Here is a 23603-nt window from a genome sequence, read left to right as displayed (position 1 = left end):
TGCATGAAAAGAAATCTTGTGATTTACATAGATGTGCCGACCAAAAATGTTTTTTTAAAAAATATCATTGTTTAAAACTTAGAGTTTAAATAGTTTCCAAAAAGGCGCCACTTTGCTGAAAATGGTCAGAGGGGGAGCGGACGCCCCCCCCCTTGCTCCCCCCTGCGTACACTACTGCTTCATATGCCGAGGTCACAGAAACAAGTGAATTCTACTTCACTTGCCCCATAGACCGTCAGGTTTGAAAGGGAAACAGATGCCAACCGGTTTGCTAAGGAGGGCTTTCACCCCTTTTGCCTCTCCCTCTACTATTTTGTTATTTTTTAACTGGATAAAATATTGTTTTTACAGTAAAATTTATGTTTTATTTTGTCTAAGTGTCACCCCTAAATGGTGATACTCCAAGGGAGAACTTTACATGTATGGAGCACATTTTTAAAAATAAACTTTTTTCTGACACCCTCAGTTACCCCACCGGGTGACACCCGATCTAGTGACGCCACAGCTCTGATTTATGAACCCCGACTCCTCTCATACACACACATAAGCGCATATGTTACTTTGTTATGTTCCGTATGACCGCTGGGATTGGTTTGGCCTTAAGGTTGGCAACTTCCTCTGGCGTGGCCTGACTGTGGTAGGATAACACGTCCAGCGCCACCTTGTATTTCTGTTCGGATCTTCGGATTTTTTCATACAGCTAAAAATAGAACAATTTTTTTCATACAACTAAAAATAGAACAATTATTTTTTCATACAGCTAAAAATAGAACAATTTTTTCATACAGCAAAAAAGAGAACAATTTTTTCATACAGCTAAAATTAGAACAATTTTCATACAGCTAAAAATAGAACAATTTTTTTCATACAGCTAAAATTAGAACAATTTTCATACAGCTAAAATTAGAACAATTTTCATACAGCTAAAAATAGAACGATTTTTTTCATACAGCTAAAAATAGAACAATAGTTCAGACACAAAAAGTTAGGTTATTTCTGAAAATTACTATTACTAGGTCACTTTGTATTTACTTGTAATACAAGGGTTTAAATTTTAAATTAAAATATGTCAAATATAAGGGGTCTGCGTAGTCGAGTCGGTAAAGCTCATGGTTGCTAAACCGAAAAGTCTCGAGTTCGAACCTTCGGACAGTCGCTCTTCAAGGAGAGACAACTCCGAAATCACAAGGAGAGACAACTCCGTAATCAAACACTTTGTTCTTGAAAGTAAATCCAAAAATCCAAGTCCGATTCTTCTCATATTTTGTCGAAAAATGTTTCAGTATTTTGCTAACGTGGTTGAATTATCAATAAAAACAAACTCCCCTGTGGACTTTTTTTTGTGACAAATTTCCGTCGCGCAATGTTTCCGGTCACCTTACAAAACATCTAAAATACAGATTTCACTTTAAAGGTAGGAGAAGTCCAACTCACTTTAGCATGATGTAACGCTAGACCGCAGTAAATGGCGAACGTCTCAAAGGCCTGCTCGTCCGATTTGGTAAATGTCCCGTTACGTTTGTTGACCATCTGTACAACGCCAATCACCCTGTCAGGAAAAAACAAGTCGAATCGGGGAATGATGCGTTTATTCTCCCCTTATCTCAAGACAAAAAGAATTCTCAATGCCAGTGTAAATTATCTGTGTATTGAATTATATTTTAAAGCACATTTAAACAAAACCCTGCTTTTACCGTATTTCGTAATATTTCGAAATAGTATAAAAAAAACAACCACCAAGAAGAAAAACAAACAATAATGCTTTACATTGGGATAGTAAGAACACCTTTAGATTATCAAATGAATATACCAGTTTACACTTTCATATTTCAATAGCGCACCATAGTTTCTACTTATGACAACAATAAACTTACACTCCCTAATCTACTTGTGACAACCAGAGTTTCTTCCAGGCATCTCTTCGGGGGGGCTTTGCTCCCCCCCCCCCCCCCGAAATTTTTTTACCGCCCCCCCCCCGAACGAAATAAAATTTATATAATTTATATAGAAAATATATACTTTTAACAGTGTCCGCCCCCCCCCCCCCGAAGAAAGTCTACCGCCCCCCCCCCCCGAAAATTTCAAGCGCCCCCCCCCCCCGGAGAAAAAAGTCTGGAAGAAACACTGGTGACAACATTTACTTACGTTCCCAAATCTACTTGTGATGACAAAATCTACTTGCATTTCTTAATCTACTAGGTGACAACATCTACTTACACTTCCCTACTTTCTACTTGTGACAAAATCTACTTACACTTCCATACTTTCTACTTGTGACAACATCTACTTACACTTCCCTACTTTCTACTTATGACAACAACATGTACTTACACTTTCCTACTTTCTACTTATGACAACAACATGTACTTACACTCCCCTACTTTCTACTTGTGACAACCACATGTACTTACACTCCTCTGATGAAGATGGGCATACACAGTATCGTCTTGGTCTTGTACCCTGTCCTGATATCCACATCAGGGTTGAACCGAGGGTCCTTATAGGCGTCCTTGATGTTGAGTATTTTACCCGTACTCGCCACATACCCGGCCACACCCTTCTCCATGGGAAATCTGTCGCAGAACACAAATGCCTATAAGCATCGAAACATCTCCAATTTATGCACACAAAAAAACAAGCGTTCTAACTTATAGTGTTTCTAATTGTGTTTATTTAATGTTTTATATAATTTAAAATAGTATTTTTTAAAATAAATAATATAGTTAAACTATATTTTGTTTTCTTAAATTATAAGAAATATTTAAATTAATGAACTCGAAAAAATAGAAGAAAAAACCAAGCTTTACTGTCATCGTAGGTAATTAATAGTTATTAGTACACAATTTACTAAACAAGAAAACTTGATAACGGTTAATAGAATAGATAATAAATTAAGTTGTTAATACAATTGTGACATTAAAAAATACAAAACAATAAGATATTAAATTGTTATATTCATAACAAAAGGTATTCAAGGGAGATAAAGCTATCAAGTGGACAAAGAGCGAATAATGAGCATTTTAAATGAATTTATGAGTTTATTTTCTCAATATGCGACTAAATATCTTCTTCAATAGTTTAATAATTAATGCCTGTTTTGTTAATTATGTTAAAATGGTTATGTAAATAAAATATTTATTAGTTTAATAATTAGTGATTATTATATGCATAGTATTAACAAATTTCTGTAACTGTAAAAAAAAAAAAATCTATGAATAATTTTAAATTAAATAATAATGGAGGGGAATGTAAATGTAAATAGATTAGAACACACCGAAACAGTCAGTCTAAAGCACACGATGAAGGAACTGTTCCATGATAAACATACAGAACAATTTAAAATGTTAGGGTTAATTTGTGATTGCAAGTGGGAGAAAAAGGGCGATAACTAAACTACAAGCATATGCATGAAAAGTCAAACGAGGTTATGGCTAAAAATAGCGTGCTGCGTGTTACAATACAATCTCCCCGAGTTAGAGAGTGTTACTTGAGTGTTAAGAGAGTTACTTGAAATGTGTACTGAAGCAAATGAGCATGCCGCGTTGATTTACTGCACAGCTAGGGATGTGTGCTACACGCGGCCGGGCGGGTTAACACACACACAGCGTGTGCTACACACTGCCCGGCCGGGCGGGCTAACACACATCATGCGCTACAAGTCACGTGTCAATCCACTACGTAAGCAACGCGTCACACGGCGCCAACCTGATGTCCTGGGGTTGCCACGTGTATCTCTTCCTTAACTGTTTCTCCTCCGCGCTCTCCTCTTGGTCGTCCGGCCCCTGGGGGTTTGTTTCAGCCCCGGGGGGAGGCGACCCGGGGGTGTCCGGGCTGTCCATGGAGTAACCGTTGTCGAAGATTCGGGCGTAGATTTCGTTGGACCTCGTGTCCAAAAGAAACAGGGACGCCCTATCTGCGTCCACCAAAGCTTTGCCGAAATTCTACACCAAAGAAACACAATCAATGCCGCTGTTTTAGCGCGTTACTTAATCTCAAGTCAATTGGAACTCTCCAATTTTAATTTGCAGGTTTGGATTATCTTTGTTCTATTTATCGTATTTTTTGGCCATGTAATACTTTCAAGACTTTGTTATGATCATTTTGTCCCTTATACGAAGTGGGTGCTCAATAATAAAGTGCTGATATGTAGCAACAATAATAATAATAATAATAATAATAATAATAATAATAGAAATAATAATAATAATAATAATAGTAATAATAACAATAATAATAATAATAAAATAATAGGCCTAATAGTAATAAAATAATAATTTAAAAATTTAGCTTGAAATAATAATCCTTTTATTTAGTAAAACTTTAAAAAAACTTTATTATTATTTAAAATGTTTATATAAAAAAAAACTTAATTTGAAACGTGTTTGCATGTTTTCATAAAACGAAAAAAAATATTAATAGCACCATTTCTTCAAATATAAGTTTGTAGCATCTAATTCATGTGTTTTTGTTTTGTTTACAATAGCAAGAACTGGCTGACAATCTTGATTACATGAGGCAGTAGAGTGAGAGATAGAAGGATTGATCAAGCAGGGTGGCAAGATTATACAGAAGAAAGCGTTTACAAGCCGTACCAGATGGCAATAGCTAAATGCTTCAGTTTGGAACGTGTTTTAAAAATTGATTATTAAATAGCACACACTTTCAATTTTCTTTTTCATGTCTGTGCGATTTTTTTTTCCGCATTAACATAATATTGATTTTATTGACCACCAAATATACATCGATCGAATGTGTCTTGTGCTAGTTTGTAGACGGAATGAAATCTCCCCCAAAAGGTGTTTTGTTACTCTCATTTTTCGTGTTAGCGATACAAGTAAGCTCAAGAGAATCTTAAGCCCCCCCCCCCCCCCAGCAGTAAGACAGCGGACTGGCTTCCTACACATGAAAAAAAACGACATTCATACGGCCTTGTTTCTATTCAGTTTCTAGTACACTCAACAATACAAAAGATTGGAATGTGAAAAGGTCAAACGAAATCAGTCGATCGTATTGGAAAAATTCTAATGTAAAAAAAATTGAGGTGTAGCAATCGCTAAAGGGGGAGGGGGATAGCTCTGTATATATGAGTTAAGGGAAGTAAGAAGGATAGCTGAAAAAAAAGCGTTGTATAAATTGTGAAACGTAATGGGGGGAATTAAATAAAACAGGATGAAGCAAATAGCTGAGGTTTTTTTTTTTCTTCAAAAGAGCCCGTAAAGCTATCACGATTTAAGCCATAAAATCTGGATAGCTTTAGAAAAAAATAATTAAAAAACAAAACAAAGCTGAAACAAAACAAAATGGCAGGAGGGGTAAACCTGATCTCGTCTTGCGGTTTAGGCCTAGCGTCCGGCTGGTCAGAGGCGGTCGAGCCGCTGGGCTGGCCGACATCAAAGATGCGGGCGTAGAGCTCTCGTTTGTAATAGTCGACCAAGAACAGGGAGGCCCTGTCGGCGTTCACCAGGCGCTGGGCAAAGTTCTACACATGCAGAGGGCAATCAGAGGGTTTTCATTGGTCAGATTACAACTGGTGCTGTTTGATTGGTCAGATTACAACTGGTGCTAAGGTTTGATTGGTCAATCAGAGGGTTTTCATTGGTCAGATTACAACTGCTGCTAAGGTTTGATTGGTCAATCAGAGGGTTTTCATTGGTCAGATTACAACTGGTGCTAAGGTTTGATTGGTCAATCAGAGGGTTTTCATTGGTCAGATTACAACTGGTGCTAAGGTTTCATTGGTCAGATTACAACTGGTGCTAAGGTTTTCATTGGTCAGATTACAACTGGTGCTAAGGTTTCATTGGTCAGATTACAACTGGTGCTAAGGTTTTCATTGGTCAGATTACAACTGGTGCTAAGGTTTGATTGGTCAGATTACAACTGGTGCTAAGGTTTTCATTGGTCAGATTACAACTGGTGCTAAGGCGGATAATGGGTTTTATAATGGGAAGATATCTGGGCATACAGCAGAACGGTGCAAGGGACACGTCTTAATGGGAATATATCTAGTCGGCCATAAGGCAGCTCATTATTCCTAAATGGTGCAAGGGCAAGTCCTAATGGAAATATATCTAGTCGGCCATAAGAAAGCTCATTATTCCTAAATGGTGCAAGGGCAAGTCCTAATGGGAATATATCTAGTCGGCCATAAGAAAGCTCATTATTCCTAAATGGTGCAAGGGCAAGTCCTAATGGGAATATAATCTAGTCGGCCATAAGGCAGCTCATTATTCCTAAATGGTGCAATGGCAAGTCCTGATGGGAATATAATCTAGTCGGCCATAAGGCAGCTCATTATTCCTAAATGGTGCAAGGGCAAGTCCTAATGGGAATATAATCTAGTCGGCCATAAGGCGACTCATTATTCCTCAACGGTACCTATAAGGCGAACTAGGCAGTCGCCTAGGGCGCTGTCCATAGGGGGCGCCAAAATGGGTTGGAAAAACAAATTGAAAGTTTGAGGGGGGGGGGGGGTGCAAATCGAAAGTTTTTCCCCGAGCGCCGGGAAGGGTGGCTACGCCTCTGATAATACGGGGGCACAAAAAAAATTGCGGAGGGGGGCGCTTTTAATAAGTTTTTCCAAGGGCGCTAAATAACCTGGCGCCGGCACTGAGGGCAAGTCTTAATAACAAGATATCTGGTGACAAGGCAGATCGTTATTCCTAAACAGTGCAAGGACAGGTCTTAATGGGAAGATATCTGGTCCTAAGGCAGCTCATTATTTCTAAACGGTGCAAGGGCAAGTCTTAGAACGTTCAGATCCAAATAGAGATAATATTTTGTTGCAATACTTTCAGGGACTTTTTTCACTTAGAGGGTTTTTTTTTGCAACTTAGATACAACACATTGCATTAGTGAGATTCAGAATCCTATAATTATAATTTGATCATATATCGCATAAACATACACCCACAGACAAATACTGCGTGTATGTAGAAGCAAATATACATTACATATGGGATATTATATATTTTAATATATATTTTAATGAGATGAATCCGTGACATTAATTATATCTGTCCCCTGATACGATTACACCCCTATATATTTTGAAGATATCATTGATATACGCTTATGACGTACATCGATAGCATGAGGCTGATTTCCAGCGCAGGAGATGATTCGTTATCATGCTGTTGTTTATTTATTGTAAGTTTAAGCAGACATAGGCATAGACCCCCCCCCCCCCATTTTAACGATTTAGAGAATATATCATGCAGCTATTACGTCAAATAACCTTTAGTGTGAGTATGGACGGATGGGAAATGACATCACATGTAATGCACACGTATCATCCTCTTTTCCCGTTCGTGCTCAAGACACACGGGGCAGATGAAGAAGAATTCATTCGTTTCTGTGACCTCGGCATATGAAGGAATAGTGTGGTCAGCACTATGCCCAGCCGCCTTTATTTTCCCCTAACGTGAGTTATGTACCCATCAGAGCTGAGTGGACTCGGGGACGTTTTACTGACTTGAACGCGGATTCAAACTCGAGACTTTCGGGTTAGCAGTCTAGTACTCTACCGCCGTCCATTAATGCATGAGTATATCAGTGAGTCATAATTTGCGTTTGGTAAACAAACGGAGAACTCTAATTATAGAACAAGTGAACTTGATACTATTTGTAACGATTCTAGTGATTCTATTGAAATTATCCTTCGGCGGCGATTTTTTTTTCTATTGCGCATGCAGCACGTAATTAAATGTTATTAAGATAAGACGATTATGTCATTTAGTTAACGACCAAGCCAGTGTCAAGCTTAATGGGAGTCCCACCTTGTTATTAATTAAATTCTATTACATTTGCACATCACAATTTTGTTTTACCGCATTAAGGCAACATATTGCCGATAAATCACGATACAGATATTGGAGTATGGTATTAAAAAAAACTATTTTCTCAGACCCTACGGTCCAAAAGGCATGTGAAGTTGAGTTCATGTTCCACTGACCTCAGCGTATAAAGAGATTGTGAGGTCAGCACTATGTCCCACACTTTAGCAAAATGTTAATAAATCTCTACGGCCAAAGGTTATTGAGCTGATTTGTTTTTCTATATTGTGCCCTGGTGATATTAAATAAAACAACTCTTCTTTGCAACTTTAATTATTTTTTAAAGTTCATGTATTTACTATACACGATTTTCATGTAAATTAATTAATTATTACAAATATAAAAAGTATGAACTTACCATAATCTTCATAATAACAACATCCATACTAACAATATCTTGAAAAACCGATCTGAAATATTCAATAGACAGTATTGTACGAATATTGCTTAGCATTATATTTCGCAAACACTCTTAGTAAACAATAGGCTGACAAAATACTAAAAAAACTCTACTGGTAAGGGTTACTTGCATTTTAAATGGTAAGCCTATCATGAAAAAATACTGAACCACTTACTTGGTAACTTCAAGCAAAAAATCACTGAGTTTTCTTTGTCGAATCATAACACTGTGTGTCTAGGGGAAAACAGATTACAGCTATAGAACATGCCAGTACTGCTAGAGAACATGTTAGTAGAACATGTCAGTAAAACATGTCAGTAAAACATGTCAGTAGAACATGTCAGTAGAACATGTCAGTAGAACATGTCAGTAGAACATGTCAGTAGAACATGTCAGTACAGCTATAGAACATGTCAGTAGAACATGTCAGTAGAACATGTCAGTACAGCTATAGAACATGTCAGTAGAACATGTCAGTAGAACATGTCAGTAGAACATGTCAGCACAGCTATAGAACATGTCAGTAGAACATGTCAGTACAACATGACAGTAGAACATGTCAGAAGAACATGTCAGTAGAACATTTCAGTACAGCTATAGAACATGTCAGTACAACATGGCAGTAGAACATGTCAGTAGAACATGTCAGTAGAACATATCACTAGAACATTTCAGTAGAACATGTCAGTACAGCTATAGAACATGTCAGTAGAACATGTCAGTAGAACATGTCAGTAGAACATGTCAGAAGAACATGTCAGTAAAGCTAGAGAACATGTCAGTACAGCTAGAGAACATGTTAGTAGAACATGGCAGTAGAACATGTTAGTAGAACATGCCAGTAGAACATGCCAGTAGAACATGTCAGTAGAACATGTCAGAAGAACATGTCAGTACAGCTAGAGAACATGTCAGTACAGCTAGAGAACATGTTAGTAGAACATGGCAGTAGAACATGTTAGTAGAACGTGTCAATAGAACATGTCAGTAGAACATGTCAGTAGAACATGTCAGAAGAACATGTCAGTACAGCTAGAGAACATGTCAGTACAGCTAGAGAACATGTTAGTAGAACATGGCAGTAGAACATGTCAGTAGAACATGTCAGTAGAACATGTCAGTAGAACATGTCAGTAGAACGTGTCAATAGAACATGGCAGTAGAACATGTCAGTAGAACATGTCAGTAGAACATGGCAGTAGAACATGGCAGTAGAACATGACAGTAGAACATGTCAGTAGAACATGTCAGTAGAACATGTCAATAAATAATGTCAGTAGAACATGTCAGTAGAACATGGCAGTAGAACATGACAGTAGAACATGTCAGTAGAACATGTCAGTAGAAAATGTCAGTAGAACATGTCAGTAAATATACCAGAACTTCCAAGTACACATTATTTATGTAACTTTTATTACATTACAATGTTAATATTCCACTCTTTTTAAGTACAAGTATTCGTCGAATAATTTTTAATAAGTGAAAATTAAATAACATTAATTTATAAAAATACATCAATTGTTAAGATTAAATAAATAAAGCTATAATGCAAAAGCGAGAGTTAGTACATATGATTTAGCATAGCAAATATATTTTGATAATATATATTTTAAACATGTAAACACAAAGTAGCTACTCTAGTTTATATATATATATATATATATATATATATATATATATATATATATATATATATATATATATATATATATATAGGGGCATATATATATATATATATATATATATATATATATATATATATATATATATATATATATATATATATATATATGCCCCTATATATAAAGAATGATTTAAACTTGTCTTAATTTTTGTTTACAAAGAGCTAACATGTAAGTATAGCTAACCCAAGAATAACTTCATGTTTTCCTCAATTTTTAAAAATATTTTCAACGTATTTTAAGAAATAAAATAAATCTACCAGTATTTTTATATATATTAACTTTTAAACAATAACGACGTACATCAAATAATCAACAAACATGCAGGAGCGACAAGCAAGGGCTAGAACACAGAGTGTAAGCAGTAAGGTGACAAAATGTGCTGTTTGTCTGATATACTTGGTCGAATGTATCGTGCTGCTACTGTAGACTAACCATACGTTGAGTGTTGATTTTTTTTGTATCTCTCATCCGCGGCAAAGTAATGCGGCATGTTGTGATACTTTAGGCTCTTATAAAATTGACAACGGTGGGACTACAACGCTTCATCTTTTTCAGCTGATATCGCTGTTATGGTTAAGACTGGAGACAGAGTTTCTTTCAGGAATCCCTTCGGGGAAGGGGGGAGGGGGTCAAAAAACGTCCACCGCCACCCGAATGAAATAGAATTTTTATAGGAAACATATACTTTTACAAGTGACCCCCCCCCCCACGGTAATTTTAGACCCCCCCCACTGAGAGTAATAAATGCCCCCCCCCCACCGGAAAAAAATGTCTGAAAGAAACACTGACTAGACGTAGAATATGGCTTAGATTCAGGAAGAGGCCTTTTTTTAAAAAGGAAAGCGACAAAAATTGTTTCAATACAACCTACAGGCCATAGAGAAAGTCTATAAAATATATATTGTTATCAAATATGTAGGCCTAAATAAATAACTGTTTTTTAGAAAAATAAAATTACAACACAAAAAATAAGTGTACGCATCGTAAATTAAGTCAACCCTTTCTTTAAACTAACCCTTATAACTCACACCAAAGTTAGATATAACTATGAATAATGTAAGTAATACAATATCGGGCCTTGATCTACACTTATCTGTTTCTAAGAATTCCGCATCCTCTTTTTTCACTTGCTGTTTAGCCTGTGAGCAACCCATTTCCTCAGGTATGTTCGTTTTTTTACTTCTCAAACAAAAACACACCATCTCAGTTTTTATTTCCTCACATAAGCTCTTGGTTCATCAATGATGTTGCTTGTGTTTGTGAACATGATAGATCCTGTATCAGCTCGCCTACGCAAGTCAATGTCTTAAACTCCACACAGTGTCCGTGCTAAGCACAAAGGAAGTCTATATGAATTATGACTTCTTAACATTAGCAATATATACATGTACTCCATGAAGATCGGCAGCGAAAAAAAATATCCGTTTAAATTCTGAAGTTAGATTAGATTAGAGGAGAGAAATACGAGTATTTTGTATTTTTTTTTACCAAGCGGAAGTCATGCCGCCGTTGTTGAGAGACTTCGCACTGTTGAAAGTCCAAAAATCGGAATTTCCCGAACCGCTGCGGTGTAATTGAAATTGATATCACACTAATGGACAGGAAATTCAAGTTTTTTGTTGTTGGTGTGTGGTTTAGATGATGTGTGTTCATAAAAATCACAGGGATGTTAAAAGCAAGCACGGTGACACAGTAGCGTAGCGAGGGGGGGGGGGACATATGTCCCCGGGCGCCGACCTTAGGGGGCGCCAAAATGGGTTGGAAAAATAAATTGAAAGGTTGAGGGGGGTGCAAATTGAAAGTTTGAGGGGGGTACAAATCGAAATCTTGAGGGGGGGGGGTTCAAATCGAAAGTTTGAGGGGGGGGGGGTGCTAATCGAAATCTTGAAGGGTCGCTACGCCTCTGCGGTTGCGGTGACACGAACAGAGAACAATGTAATGAGTAGAGGGATGAAATACCTCGGCTTTAATTAGCGAAGTTGTTCCCAAAATCAAGAGGAGGGAGGCGATCTGTTAGTAAGCAGAATGTTAGTTAGACACAGCTAGAGCTAGCTACACACTACTCATTGGGTTAGCTGGAGAATCAGGGTGGGGGGGGGGATGCTGAGGGGTGGGGGAGGGCGGCTTCATAATAAGGGAATTATGGAGGTCGGATGTTAATTGATCTTTACTAAACACTGAGTAGTAGCTTAATTAAAAAAAATTAACTTATGAAATAATGTATGCTCTATAAGTCAACATGAAGAGTTAATAATCCATGATAATTTTTTATCAATACAAGCTTTATTTTTTAAACATCAGACAAAATGTTAGTGTTATACTAGGAAATATCACAGTAACTTTTACACTATTCTTGAAATATATTATTGAAACATTGTTATATACATTTACTGTAAACACTCTTTTTGTGGTATCATAGCAAAGACTTTAACTTAAAAAAAAGGTTTTAAGAATCATCAAATATAAAATATTTCCAATGAGTATCTAATACTTTATGTAGCGGTCCTGTTATTGTATAAACCTAAATGGCGTGCTAATATTTTATCGATTATATTATCGAGTACGGATAGTTGTTGTAATTCTTTAAACACTTTTAAAAAAATGTTTGAGTTGAAATGAGTAACATGTTAACTGATGGTGTTCAACTCGCCTTTCGTATTTAATATCAGTAATGTAAACTAAATATTATAAAATATCGTAGCTTTAAATTATATACATGCGAGAACGGGTGAAGGGTAGGGGTTATTGATTTTTAGGGGTTCGGGAGGGGGTGGGGGGGGGGGGGGGGGAAGCTGCGGGTTAATAAAAAATGATTGAATGTTGAAAAATAAAATGTCAGTAGAAAACACTTTTAATAAAAAAAAAACTGTTAATAGAAAAAAATATTAGAAAAAATGTTAATAGAAAAAAATGTTTAAATAAAAAAAATGTTAGTAGAAAAACTATTGTCTAGATTCTAGACTATGGTCACCCAAGACAAATCTCTACACAAACTGTAGATAAGGGAAGTAAGTCGTGATGTGGGAGAGACGATAGTTACCTCGACATAATCCACCAGCATATCGTACCATTGAAACATTAGAGTAGCCACCTAGAGCGAGTGATGGTGAAGTTTGTCATTGGGGGTAGGTGGCAGGGTGGGGAAGGGGGGTTCAGATGAATTGGGATATTTACGAATGAGGAGGGGGGATTTAGGTGTGTGTATGTATGTGTGATAGAGGGGGGAGGGTGAACAATTCTGATGAAATAGGTGGGAATCCACTTGGGATAAATAGTATGAATGGGGCTGGGGGCGAAATATATGCAGGTGTGTGGTGTGTATATGCAATACATATATGAAATATATTCAGGTGTGTGGGCTCTCAGTAGGTGGTGGGGGGATATTGATGTGGTGGGGGAATATTGATGATCTTGATGTGGTGGGGGAATATTGATGATCTTGATGTGGTGGGGAATATTGATGATCTTGATGTGGTGGGGGAATATTGATGATCTTGATGTGGTGGGGGAATATTGATGATCTTGATGTGGTGGGGGGGGGGATATTGATGTGGTGGGGGAATATTGATGATCTTGATGTGGTGGGGGAATCAATATGTGGTGGGGGATCTTGATGTGACGGGGGAATATTGATGATTTTGATGTGACGGGGGAATATTGATGATATTGATGTGGTGGCGGAATATTGATGATCTTGATGTGGTGGGGGAATATTGATGATCTTGATGTGGTGGGGAATATTGATGATCTTGATGTGGTGGGGGAATATTGATAATCTTGATGTGGTGGGGGAATCAATATGTGATGGGGGGGGGGGGAGATATTGATGTGACGGGGGAATTTTAATGTGGGGGAATCAATATCTGGGGGTGGGATCTAGATGTGACGGGGGAGTATCGAAATGTGAGGGAGGATGGGTGAATGTAAAATAAACAATCGAACCATTTTCCGATTTCCGTGGAGACAATAATTTTAATTAATTGACAAAAAAGTAAAAATAGATCAAACAACATGCCGAGATGTGTTTGTAGGTGTTTCCACATGACCATTGCGTGTCACCATACAGAAGGTGTCTCTACTACAGGAAACACCTTGCCACCATTTGGTTTATTCCTCAATTGGTAGTCTATGTTTATAAGATACCATAAGCTCAGATTCCCTAACAAACATAACGATAGCTGAACTTCAAGGGCTTTCATGGCGAATCGCCCTTAGGGTTAGTGACGTTGTAACAGCCCAATACACATAATGTACAGACTGGCCGCAATCATTATTTATAGTCAAGTGAATATATATTCTAATAATATTTCTTAAGTATTATGAATCATCACCATCTTCATCTTTTCCCGTTCGTGCCAAAGACACATAGAACAGATGAAGTAGTTAATGTGTTTCAATGACCTCGGTATACAGCGTGATAGTGTGGTCAGCTTGACGAATAATGACAGCAACATAACCATTTAAACAAAAAGGATAGTAAAATTCCCGTCAGGGTTGATGAAGTACTGTTTATATGTTTCTTGATCTCGGCATATGAAGGGATAGTGTTGTCAGCACTATGCCAAATCGTCTTTTCTTTCCCCAAAATAAACCAGGTATCCATCAGAGCTGGGTTGACTCCGGAAAGTCCTACAGTCCCGAGTCCTAATCGAGATCCGAACACAAGACATTCGGGCTAGTAGCCTAACGCTCTACCATTCGACCGCGCCATCCCATATTTAAAAACAAATGAGTACACAGATCCTACCTCCTCCTCTTCTTCTGTGAACTGGCTCCCTGCCGTCTGCCTGTAAAACTCTACCACACCTGTAGAAAAAAACAACTCTCAAACTTCAAAACTTCGTCGCGACGTGTCTCAATATCTTAATGCACTGTGAACTACATCACAACATAAACAAAATGTCAACGCCAATTATAACAACATCAGTTCCTTTTAAGATCACCCCACTCAAAGCACCTCTTTGAACGAAATGGGAAATGAATATTATATTCAAATAAAACTTCTCTATTTTAAACACTTTTAAATTGCCCACCTCCCCTTCAGGAATTTTATCTCCATCCCTTTCGTAACGTCTGCAGACAAATCCAAGAACCATAAACTAAATTCACCAAACCTTACTAATTTTAATTAACCAATCCACCAAATTGTACTCACTTTAATCCAACCAATCCACCAAGTCTTACTCACCTTAAAACCAACCAACTCTACCAAATTTTACTCACCAAAGCACGTTTCCGCCTCGTTTAAAATCGGCAGCACCATAGCACACTCCGCGGTCTTGTCAGTGACCGACAGCCCTTCAGGGTAACTGGCATCCTAAACAATGAAAGAAACAAGTATGTTAGCTTATGTTTAGACGACAACTTGTTCATTGTTGCTCCGTGGTCGAATTGTAGCATGCTCGCTGCTTATCTAAGTGACCGAGGCTCAAACCCCACAGTGTGATGGAAATATACAAAAGTTGTTTTCATACACCCGTGTTGTAATGTAATACACCTTGTCATTTACGGTTGTTTTTGGGTGAATTACAAGTTCTGCCCCCACTAAATCTACACGTATCGCAAGAGATGGTATAGAAGAACGCATGTAATTAATTCAACAGCACCATACACAGACCGGCTGATAGATGCAGATCTAACTAAATATACTCATTAAATGATCTAAATTGAGTCATCGTCTGCACTAGATGCACTCACTCTTAGATCTAGATGAACACAACGTTTTATTTAGACTTGCATATAAAATAACACAGATTCACTCACCATATGGATTAGTTTCAATCACCAAGTGACCTACATTCCCACACCAACGACCTAGATCCTCACAACCATAATATAGTTTCCGATACAACATGACCTAGTTTCAGACACCCCATGACCTACATTCCTACACCAACGACCTAGATCCGCACAACCATCTAGATTCCGATACCACATGACCTAGTTTCACACACCCCATGCCCTAGATTCTCACACCCCAAGACCTCGTTCCACACACCCTTCTAGATCGCGATACCACATGACCTACTTTCAGACACCCCATGACCTAGATTCCCACATCCCACAACCTAGATTCCGATACCACGTGACCTAGTTTCAGAAGCCATGCCCTAGATTTCCACACCCCACGACCTAGATTCCGATACCATATAACCTAGTTTCAGACACCCCATGACCTAGATTCGCACCCATGACCTAGATTCACACCTCCATGACCTAGACGCCACTGCCCTTGACCTCTATGTACTCACCCCTTGCAGACGATGTAGACGTGTCGGTTCTTTAGACAGCGCCACTGTCGCAGCCGCTGAGTACCCCAAGGACAATTTTTCTTTGGCGCCTATCGTTACGTCACCGCTGAGTTAAAAACATTAGTCAAATGAGTTCACCTCAAAATTATTATTCTGATAATTAAGATCACCACAAAATTAGAACTGACTAGATAATTGAGTTCATCACAAAATTAGAACACAATGTATACTTGAGTTCACCACAAAATTAGAACACACTAGATAATTGAGTTCATCACAAAATTAAATCGACACTAGATAATTGAGTTTAACACTGAATTAGAACAGATTAAATGATTTCTAGTTTGTTTATAATTACTCAACTAAAAGTAAATGTATAACAATACAGTTACAACAATGATTATCTTCAGGGGAGTGAGTAAAGGCTTTTCTGACGATGTGATACGTCGAGGTGGGGGTAGCGGGGAGGAGGAGGGGAGTCAATTAATTTACTCATCAACTTTTATTGTAGAACAAAATTGATGAAAAGATTAAATAACTATGTTAGAACTATTAGTAGACGAATACTGAGATAGAGGGTATGGGGCGGGGGTTAGGTCGGCTAATATTGTTTGACTTTCACTTATGCTTCTCCACCACCCCCACCCCCACACACACCCCACACCCCACAAATACACACCCTTAATGAGAAAAAAAATGAGTGATACACTTACTTTTCAGTTCGAGACAGCCGTGAGATCTCCTAACAGGTGGGGGAGAAACAAAAAGACACAGTTGTACATTAATTTCGTGCAATCAAAACAATGCTGAACATTGATAATTTCAGTAGAACAATAATATCTTCAACTTTTTCTCTTTTGTAAAACATAAATATGCCAATTTATTAATTGCTCAGACTGATTAAAAGGATATTTCCAATAAAATTATGATGATAAAAGCAGACTTTTACTAACAACAACCCCCCCCCCCCCTTAAAACTAAACCTCCCTACTATTTGAGCGACTATTACTAGAACAAGACGTGACTTTTTTTTTTACTGTCTGGGTCAAAGAGGTTGTGTCAATAAATATGGGGCTCATCATTCCAAATTAAACGATATATCTTACCCCCCCCCCCCCCCACTGGTCACTCGCTGGTGTTAATTATTAGACACCCAAACAAACTAATTTACATGTTTTAGTGAACATTTCTCTAAGTTGTGATAAAATATAACTCTATTTCAGAGGCCCGAACTCTAATTGTGGGCCTTCAATACACCCTGGTATTAAAATATCACAGAGGCACCGAACTTATTGTGGGCATCTTTAATACACACTTGAACTAAAATATCACAGGGACCCCTAGCTGGCCGTGGGTCCCTTGATAACACATGGGTACTATATTATCACAGGGCCCACAATAATACTAAAATACCACAGGGGCCCCGAGCTGGCTGTGCCCCCCCCCCTACCTATAATAACCTAAGCTTTCAAATGTACTCACTTTTCTATCCGGGTCACACGAGTACAAAGTGTAGGTATCTGAGCCGATTGCTGCAAAAAAAAAAAAAAAAAAAAAAAAATTCAGGAGGGGTACACATTAGTATCCGTGATCAATTACATGAGGTCCATGTCTTTTTAAACGTTTACACTGATTTTTCAATACTAGACGCTGGACCAAAATACCACACACCTGACCCCCAATACCACACACCTGACCCCCAAATACCACACACCGGACCCTCAATACCACACAGCTGACCCCCAATACAACACACCTGACCCCCAATACCATACACCTGACCCCCAATACCACACACCTGACCCCCAATACCACACAGCTGACCCCAAATACCACACACCTGACCCCCAATACACCTGACCCTCAATACCACACACCTGACCCCCCAATACCACACAGCTGACCCCCAATACCACACACCTGATCCCTAATACCACACAGCTGACCCCCAATACCAAACACCTGATCCCCAATACACCTGACCCTCAATACCACACACCTGACCCCCAATACCACACAGCTGACCCCCAATACCACACACCTGACCCCCAATACACCTGACCCTCAATACCACACAGCTGACCCCCAATACCACACACCTGATCCCCAATACACCTGACCCCCAATACCACACACCTGACCCCCAATACCACACAGCTGACCCCCAATACCACACACCTGACCCCCAATACACCTGACCCTCTATACCACACACCTGACCCCCAATTCCACACACCTGACCCCCAATACACCTGACCCCCAATACACCTGACCCCCAATACCACACACCTGACCCCCAATACCACACACCTGACCCCCAATACCACACACCTGACCCCCAATTCCACACACCTGACCCCCAATACCACACACTTGACCCTCAATACACCTGACCCCCAATACACCTGACCCTCAATACCACACACCTGACCCCCAATACCACACATCTGACCCCCAATACCACACACCTGACCCCCAATACACCTGACCCTCAACACCACACACCCCCCAATACCATACACCTGACCCCCAATACCACACACCTGACCCCCAATTCCACACAGCTGACCCCCAATACCACACACCTGATCCCCAATACACCTGACCCTCAATACTACACACCTGACCATCAATACCACACAGCTGACCCCCAATACCACACACCTGATCCCCAATACACCTGACCCCCAATACCACACACCTGACCCCCAATACCACACAGCTGACCCCCAATACCACACACCTGACCCCCAATACACCTGACCCTCTATACCACACACCTGACCCCCAATACCAAACACCTGACCCCCAATACCACACACCTGACCCACAATTCGATACACCTGACCCCCAATACACCTGACCCCCAATACACCTGACCCCCAATACCACACACCTGACCCCCAATACCACACACCTGACCCCCAATACACCTGACCCTCAATACCACACACCTGACCCCCAATACCACACACTTGACCCCCAATACACCGGACCCTCAATACCACACACCTGACCCCCAATACCACACACCTGACCCCAAATTCCACACACCTGACCCCCAATACCACACACCTGACCCCAAATTCCACACACTTGACCCCCAATACACCTGATCCCCAATACCACACAGCTGACCCCCAATACCACACAGCTGACCCCCAATACCACACACCTGACCCCCAATACCACACAGCTGACCCCCAATACCACACACCTGACCCCCAATACCACACACCTGACCCCCAATACACCTGACCCTCAATACCACACACCTGGCCCCCAATACCACACACTTGACCCCCAATACACCTGACCCTCAATACCACACACCTGACCCCCAATACCACACACCTGACCCCCAATACCACACACCTGACCCCCAATACACCTGACCCTCAATTCCACACACCTGACCCCCAATACCATACACCTGACCCCCAATACACCTGACCCCCAATACCACACAACTGACCCTCAATACCACACACTTGACCCCCAATACACCTGACCCTCAATTCCACACACCTGACCCTCAATACCACACACCTGACCCCCAATACCACACACTTGACCCCCAATACACCTGACCCCCAATACCACACACCTGACCCCCCAATACACCAGACCCCCAATACCACACACCTGACCCCCAATACCACACAGCTGACCCCCAATACCACACACCTGACCCCCAATACCAAAAACTTGACCCCCAATACACCTGACCCTCAATACCACACACCAGACCACCAATACCACACACCTGACCCCCAATTCCACACACCTGACCCCCAATTCCACACACCTGACCCCCAATACCACACACCTGACCCCCAATACCACACAGCTGACCCCCAATACCACACACCTGACCCTCAATTCCACACACCTGACCCCCAATACCACACACCTGACCCCCAATACCACACACCTGACCCCCAATACACCTGACCCTCAATACCACACACCTGACCCCCAATACCACACACCTGACCCCCAATACACCTGACCCTCAATACCACACACCTGACCCCCAATACCACACACCTGACCCCCAATACCACACACCTGACCCCCAATACCACACACCTGACCCCCAATACCACACACCTGACCCCCAATACCACACACCTGACCCCCAATACCACACACCTGACCCCCAATACACCTGACCCTCAATACCACACACCTGACCCCCAATACCACACACCTGACCCCCAATACCACACACCTGACCCCCAATACCACACACCTGACCCCCAATACCACACACCTGACCCCCAATACACCTGACCCCCAATACACCTGACCCTCAATTCCACACACCTGACCCCCAATACCACACACTTGACCCCCAATACACCTGACCCCCAATACCACACACCTGTCCCCCAATACCACACACCTGACCCCCCAATACACCAGACCCCCAATACCACACACCTGACCCTCAATACCACACACCTGACCCCCAATACCACACACCTGACCCCCCAATACACCAGACCCCCAATACCACACACCTGACCCCCAATACCACACACCTGACCCCCCAATACACCAGACCCCCAATACCACACACCTGACCCCCAATACCACACAGCTGACCCCCAATACCACACACCTGACCCTCAATACCACACAGCTGACCCTCAATACCACACACCTGACCCCTAATACCACACACCTGACCCCCCAATACACCAGACCCCCAATACCACACACCTGACCCCCAATACCACACACCTGACCCCCAATTCCACACACCTGACCCCCAATACCACACACCTCACCCCCCAATACACCAGACCCCCAATACCACACTCTTGACCCCCCAATACACCTGACCCCCAATACCACACACCTGACCCTCAATTCCACACACCTGACCCCCAATACCACACACCTGACCCCCAATACCACACACCTGACCCCCAATACACCTGACCCACAATACCACACACCTGACCCCCAATACCACACACCTGACCCCCAATACACCTGACCCTCAATACCACACACCTGATCCCCAATACCACACACCTGACCCCCAATACCACACACCTAACCCCCAATACCACACACCTGACCCCCAATACCACACACCTGACCCCCAATACACCTGACCCTCAATACCACACACCTGACCCCCAATACCACACACCTGACCCCCAATACACCTGACCCTCAATACCACACACCTGACCCCCAATACCACACACCTGACCCCCAATACCACACACCTGACCCCCAATTCCACACACCTGACCCCCAATACCACACACCTGACCCTCAATTCCACACACCTGACCCCCAATACCACACACCTGACCCCCAATACCACACACCTGACCCCCAATACACCTGACCCTCAATACCACACACCTGACCCCCAATACCACACACCTGACCCCCAATACACCTGACCCTCAATACCACACACCTGACCCCCAATACCACACACCTGACCCCCAATACACCTGACCCTCAATACCACACACCTGACCCCCAATACCACACACCTGACCCCCAATACCACACACCTGACCCCCAATACCACACACCTGACCCCCAATACCACACACCTGACCCCCAATACCACACACCTGACCCCCAATACCACACACCTGACCCCCAATACACCTGACCCTCAATACCACACACCTGACCCCCAATACCACACACCTGACCCCCAATACCACACACCTGACCCCCAATACCACACACCTGACCCCAATACCACACACCTGACCCCCAATACCACACACCTGACCCCCAATACACCTGACCCCCAATACACCTGACCCTCAATTCCACACACCTGACCCCCAATACCACACACTTGACCCCCAATACACCTGACCCCCAATACCACACACCTGTCCCCCAATACCACACACCTGACCCCCCAATACACCAGACCCCCAATACCACACACCTGACCCTAAATACCACACACCTGACCCCCAATACCACACACCTGACCCCCCAATACACCAGACCCCCAATACCACACACCTGACCCCCAATACCACACACCTGACCCCCAATACACCAGACCCCCAATACCACACACCTGACCCCCAATACCACACAGCTGACCCCCAATACCACACACCTGACCCTCAATACCACACAGCTGACCCTCAATACCACACACCTGACCCCTAATACCACACACCTGACCCCCCAATACACCAGACCCCCAATACCACACACCTGACCCCCAATACCACACACCTGACCCCCAATACCACACACCTGACCCCCAATACCACACACCTCACCCCCCAATACACCAGACCCCCAATACCACACTCTTGACCCCCCAATACACCTGACCCCCAATACCACACACCTGACCCTCAATACCACACACCTGACCACCAATACCACACACCAGACCCCCAATACCACACACCAGACCCCCAATACCACACACCTGACCCCCAATACCACACACCTGACCCCCAATACCACACACCAGACCCCCAATACCACACACCTGACCCCCAATACCACACACCTGACCCCCAATACCACATACTTGACCCCCAATACACCTGACCCTCAATACCACACACCTGACCCCCAATACCACACACCTGACCCTCAATACCACACACCTGACCCCCAATACACCTGACCCCCAATACACCTGACCCCCAATACCACACACTTGACCCCCAATACCACACACCTGACCCCCAATACCACACACCTGACCCCCAATACCACACACTAGACCCCCAATACCACACACCTGACCCCCAATACCGGACAACTAACCTGAAGCCACACAAGCGGCCAGCTCCAAAAGAACCATAACTCTTCCATTTGTGTGATGGAATTCTTTGGACAACTCTTGCAGGACCCGCCCTTTACTCGTCTGGAGTCTGATCTACAGGGAAGACAGAGATTTAGTAAAGACAGCAGTTTTTAAATCAACTACACTACACCCAGTTGGCAGAGATTTAGTAATGACAGCAGTCTTAAAATCAACTATACTACACCGGGTTTATAGAGATTTAGTAAAGACAGCAGTTTTTAAATCAACTACACTACACCCAGTTGGTAGAGATTTAGTAATGACAGCAGTCTTAAAATCAGCTATACTACACCGGGTTTATAGAGATTTAGTAATGACAGCATTTTTAAAATCAACTACACTACACCAGGTTGTTAGAGATTTAGTAATGACCGCAGTTTTCCTAGGTAATTTACTGTCCCCAGCTAACGTGCATTAGCTACCCGGGATTCGAACTTGGGACTTTTGGAGTTAGCAATTGTGCGTTCTTCTGCCCCACCGTTTGAAGGATTATTCAGAACCTAAGGTACAATATGAGCTCAACGAAGATTTTGAGATATAGACACAAATTGTAAATACTAATTATTCTTTCTCATAAAGATTTTTATTTAAAAATATAAG

The 23603-nt window shown here is 41.6% G+C and overlaps 1 protein-coding gene across 4 annotated transcripts in view; it reads right to left on the bottom strand.

Annotated features, from left to right (window-relative positions):
• LOC131928373 (putative 3',5'-cyclic phosphodiesterase pde-5) overlaps window positions 1-23603 on the bottom strand; it is a 103011-nt gene that overhangs the window by 17982 nt on the left and 61426 nt on the right. For 3 of the 4 annotated variants that reach the window (XM_059284375.1, XM_059284378.1, XM_059284377.1), the window contains 13 exons: window positions 22964-23075; window positions 17654-17703; window positions 16885-16913; window positions 16172-16277; window positions 15144-15237; window positions 14668-14726; window positions 12961-13011; window positions 8411-8469; window positions 8194-8245; window positions 3706-3941; window positions 2412-2573; window positions 1435-1549; window positions 561-700 (listed from right to left, as the gene is read on the bottom strand). In XM_059284375.1, coding sequence (XP_059140358.1) covers window positions 561-700; window positions 1435-1549; window positions 2412-2573; window positions 3706-3941; window positions 8194-8245; window positions 8411-8469; window positions 12961-13011; window positions 14668-14726; window positions 15144-15237; window positions 16172-16277; window positions 16885-16913; window positions 17654-17703; window positions 22964-23075 — 1265 coding nt within the window. Of the gene's footprint in view, window positions 1-560; window positions 701-1434; window positions 1550-2411; window positions 2574-3705; window positions 3942-5318; window positions 5480-8193; window positions 8246-8410; window positions 8470-12960; window positions 13012-14667; window positions 14727-15143; window positions 15238-16171; window positions 16278-16884; window positions 16914-17653; window positions 17704-22963; window positions 23076-23603 lie in introns of all 4 variants that reach the window. The other variant, XM_059284376.1, reaches the window with a different exon arrangement.

Source organism: Physella acuta, unplaced genomic scaffold, assembly GCF_028476545.2.
Source record: "Physella acuta isolate Inbredline_101_S28 unplaced genomic scaffold, ASM2847654v3 ptg001493l, whole genome shotgun sequence".
Classification (NCBI taxonomy): Eukaryota; Metazoa; Mollusca; class Gastropoda; family Physidae; genus Physella; species Physella acuta.
The sequence above is the reverse complement of the archived record's forward strand: the minus strand, read 5'-3'. Positions and strand labels throughout refer to the sequence as shown.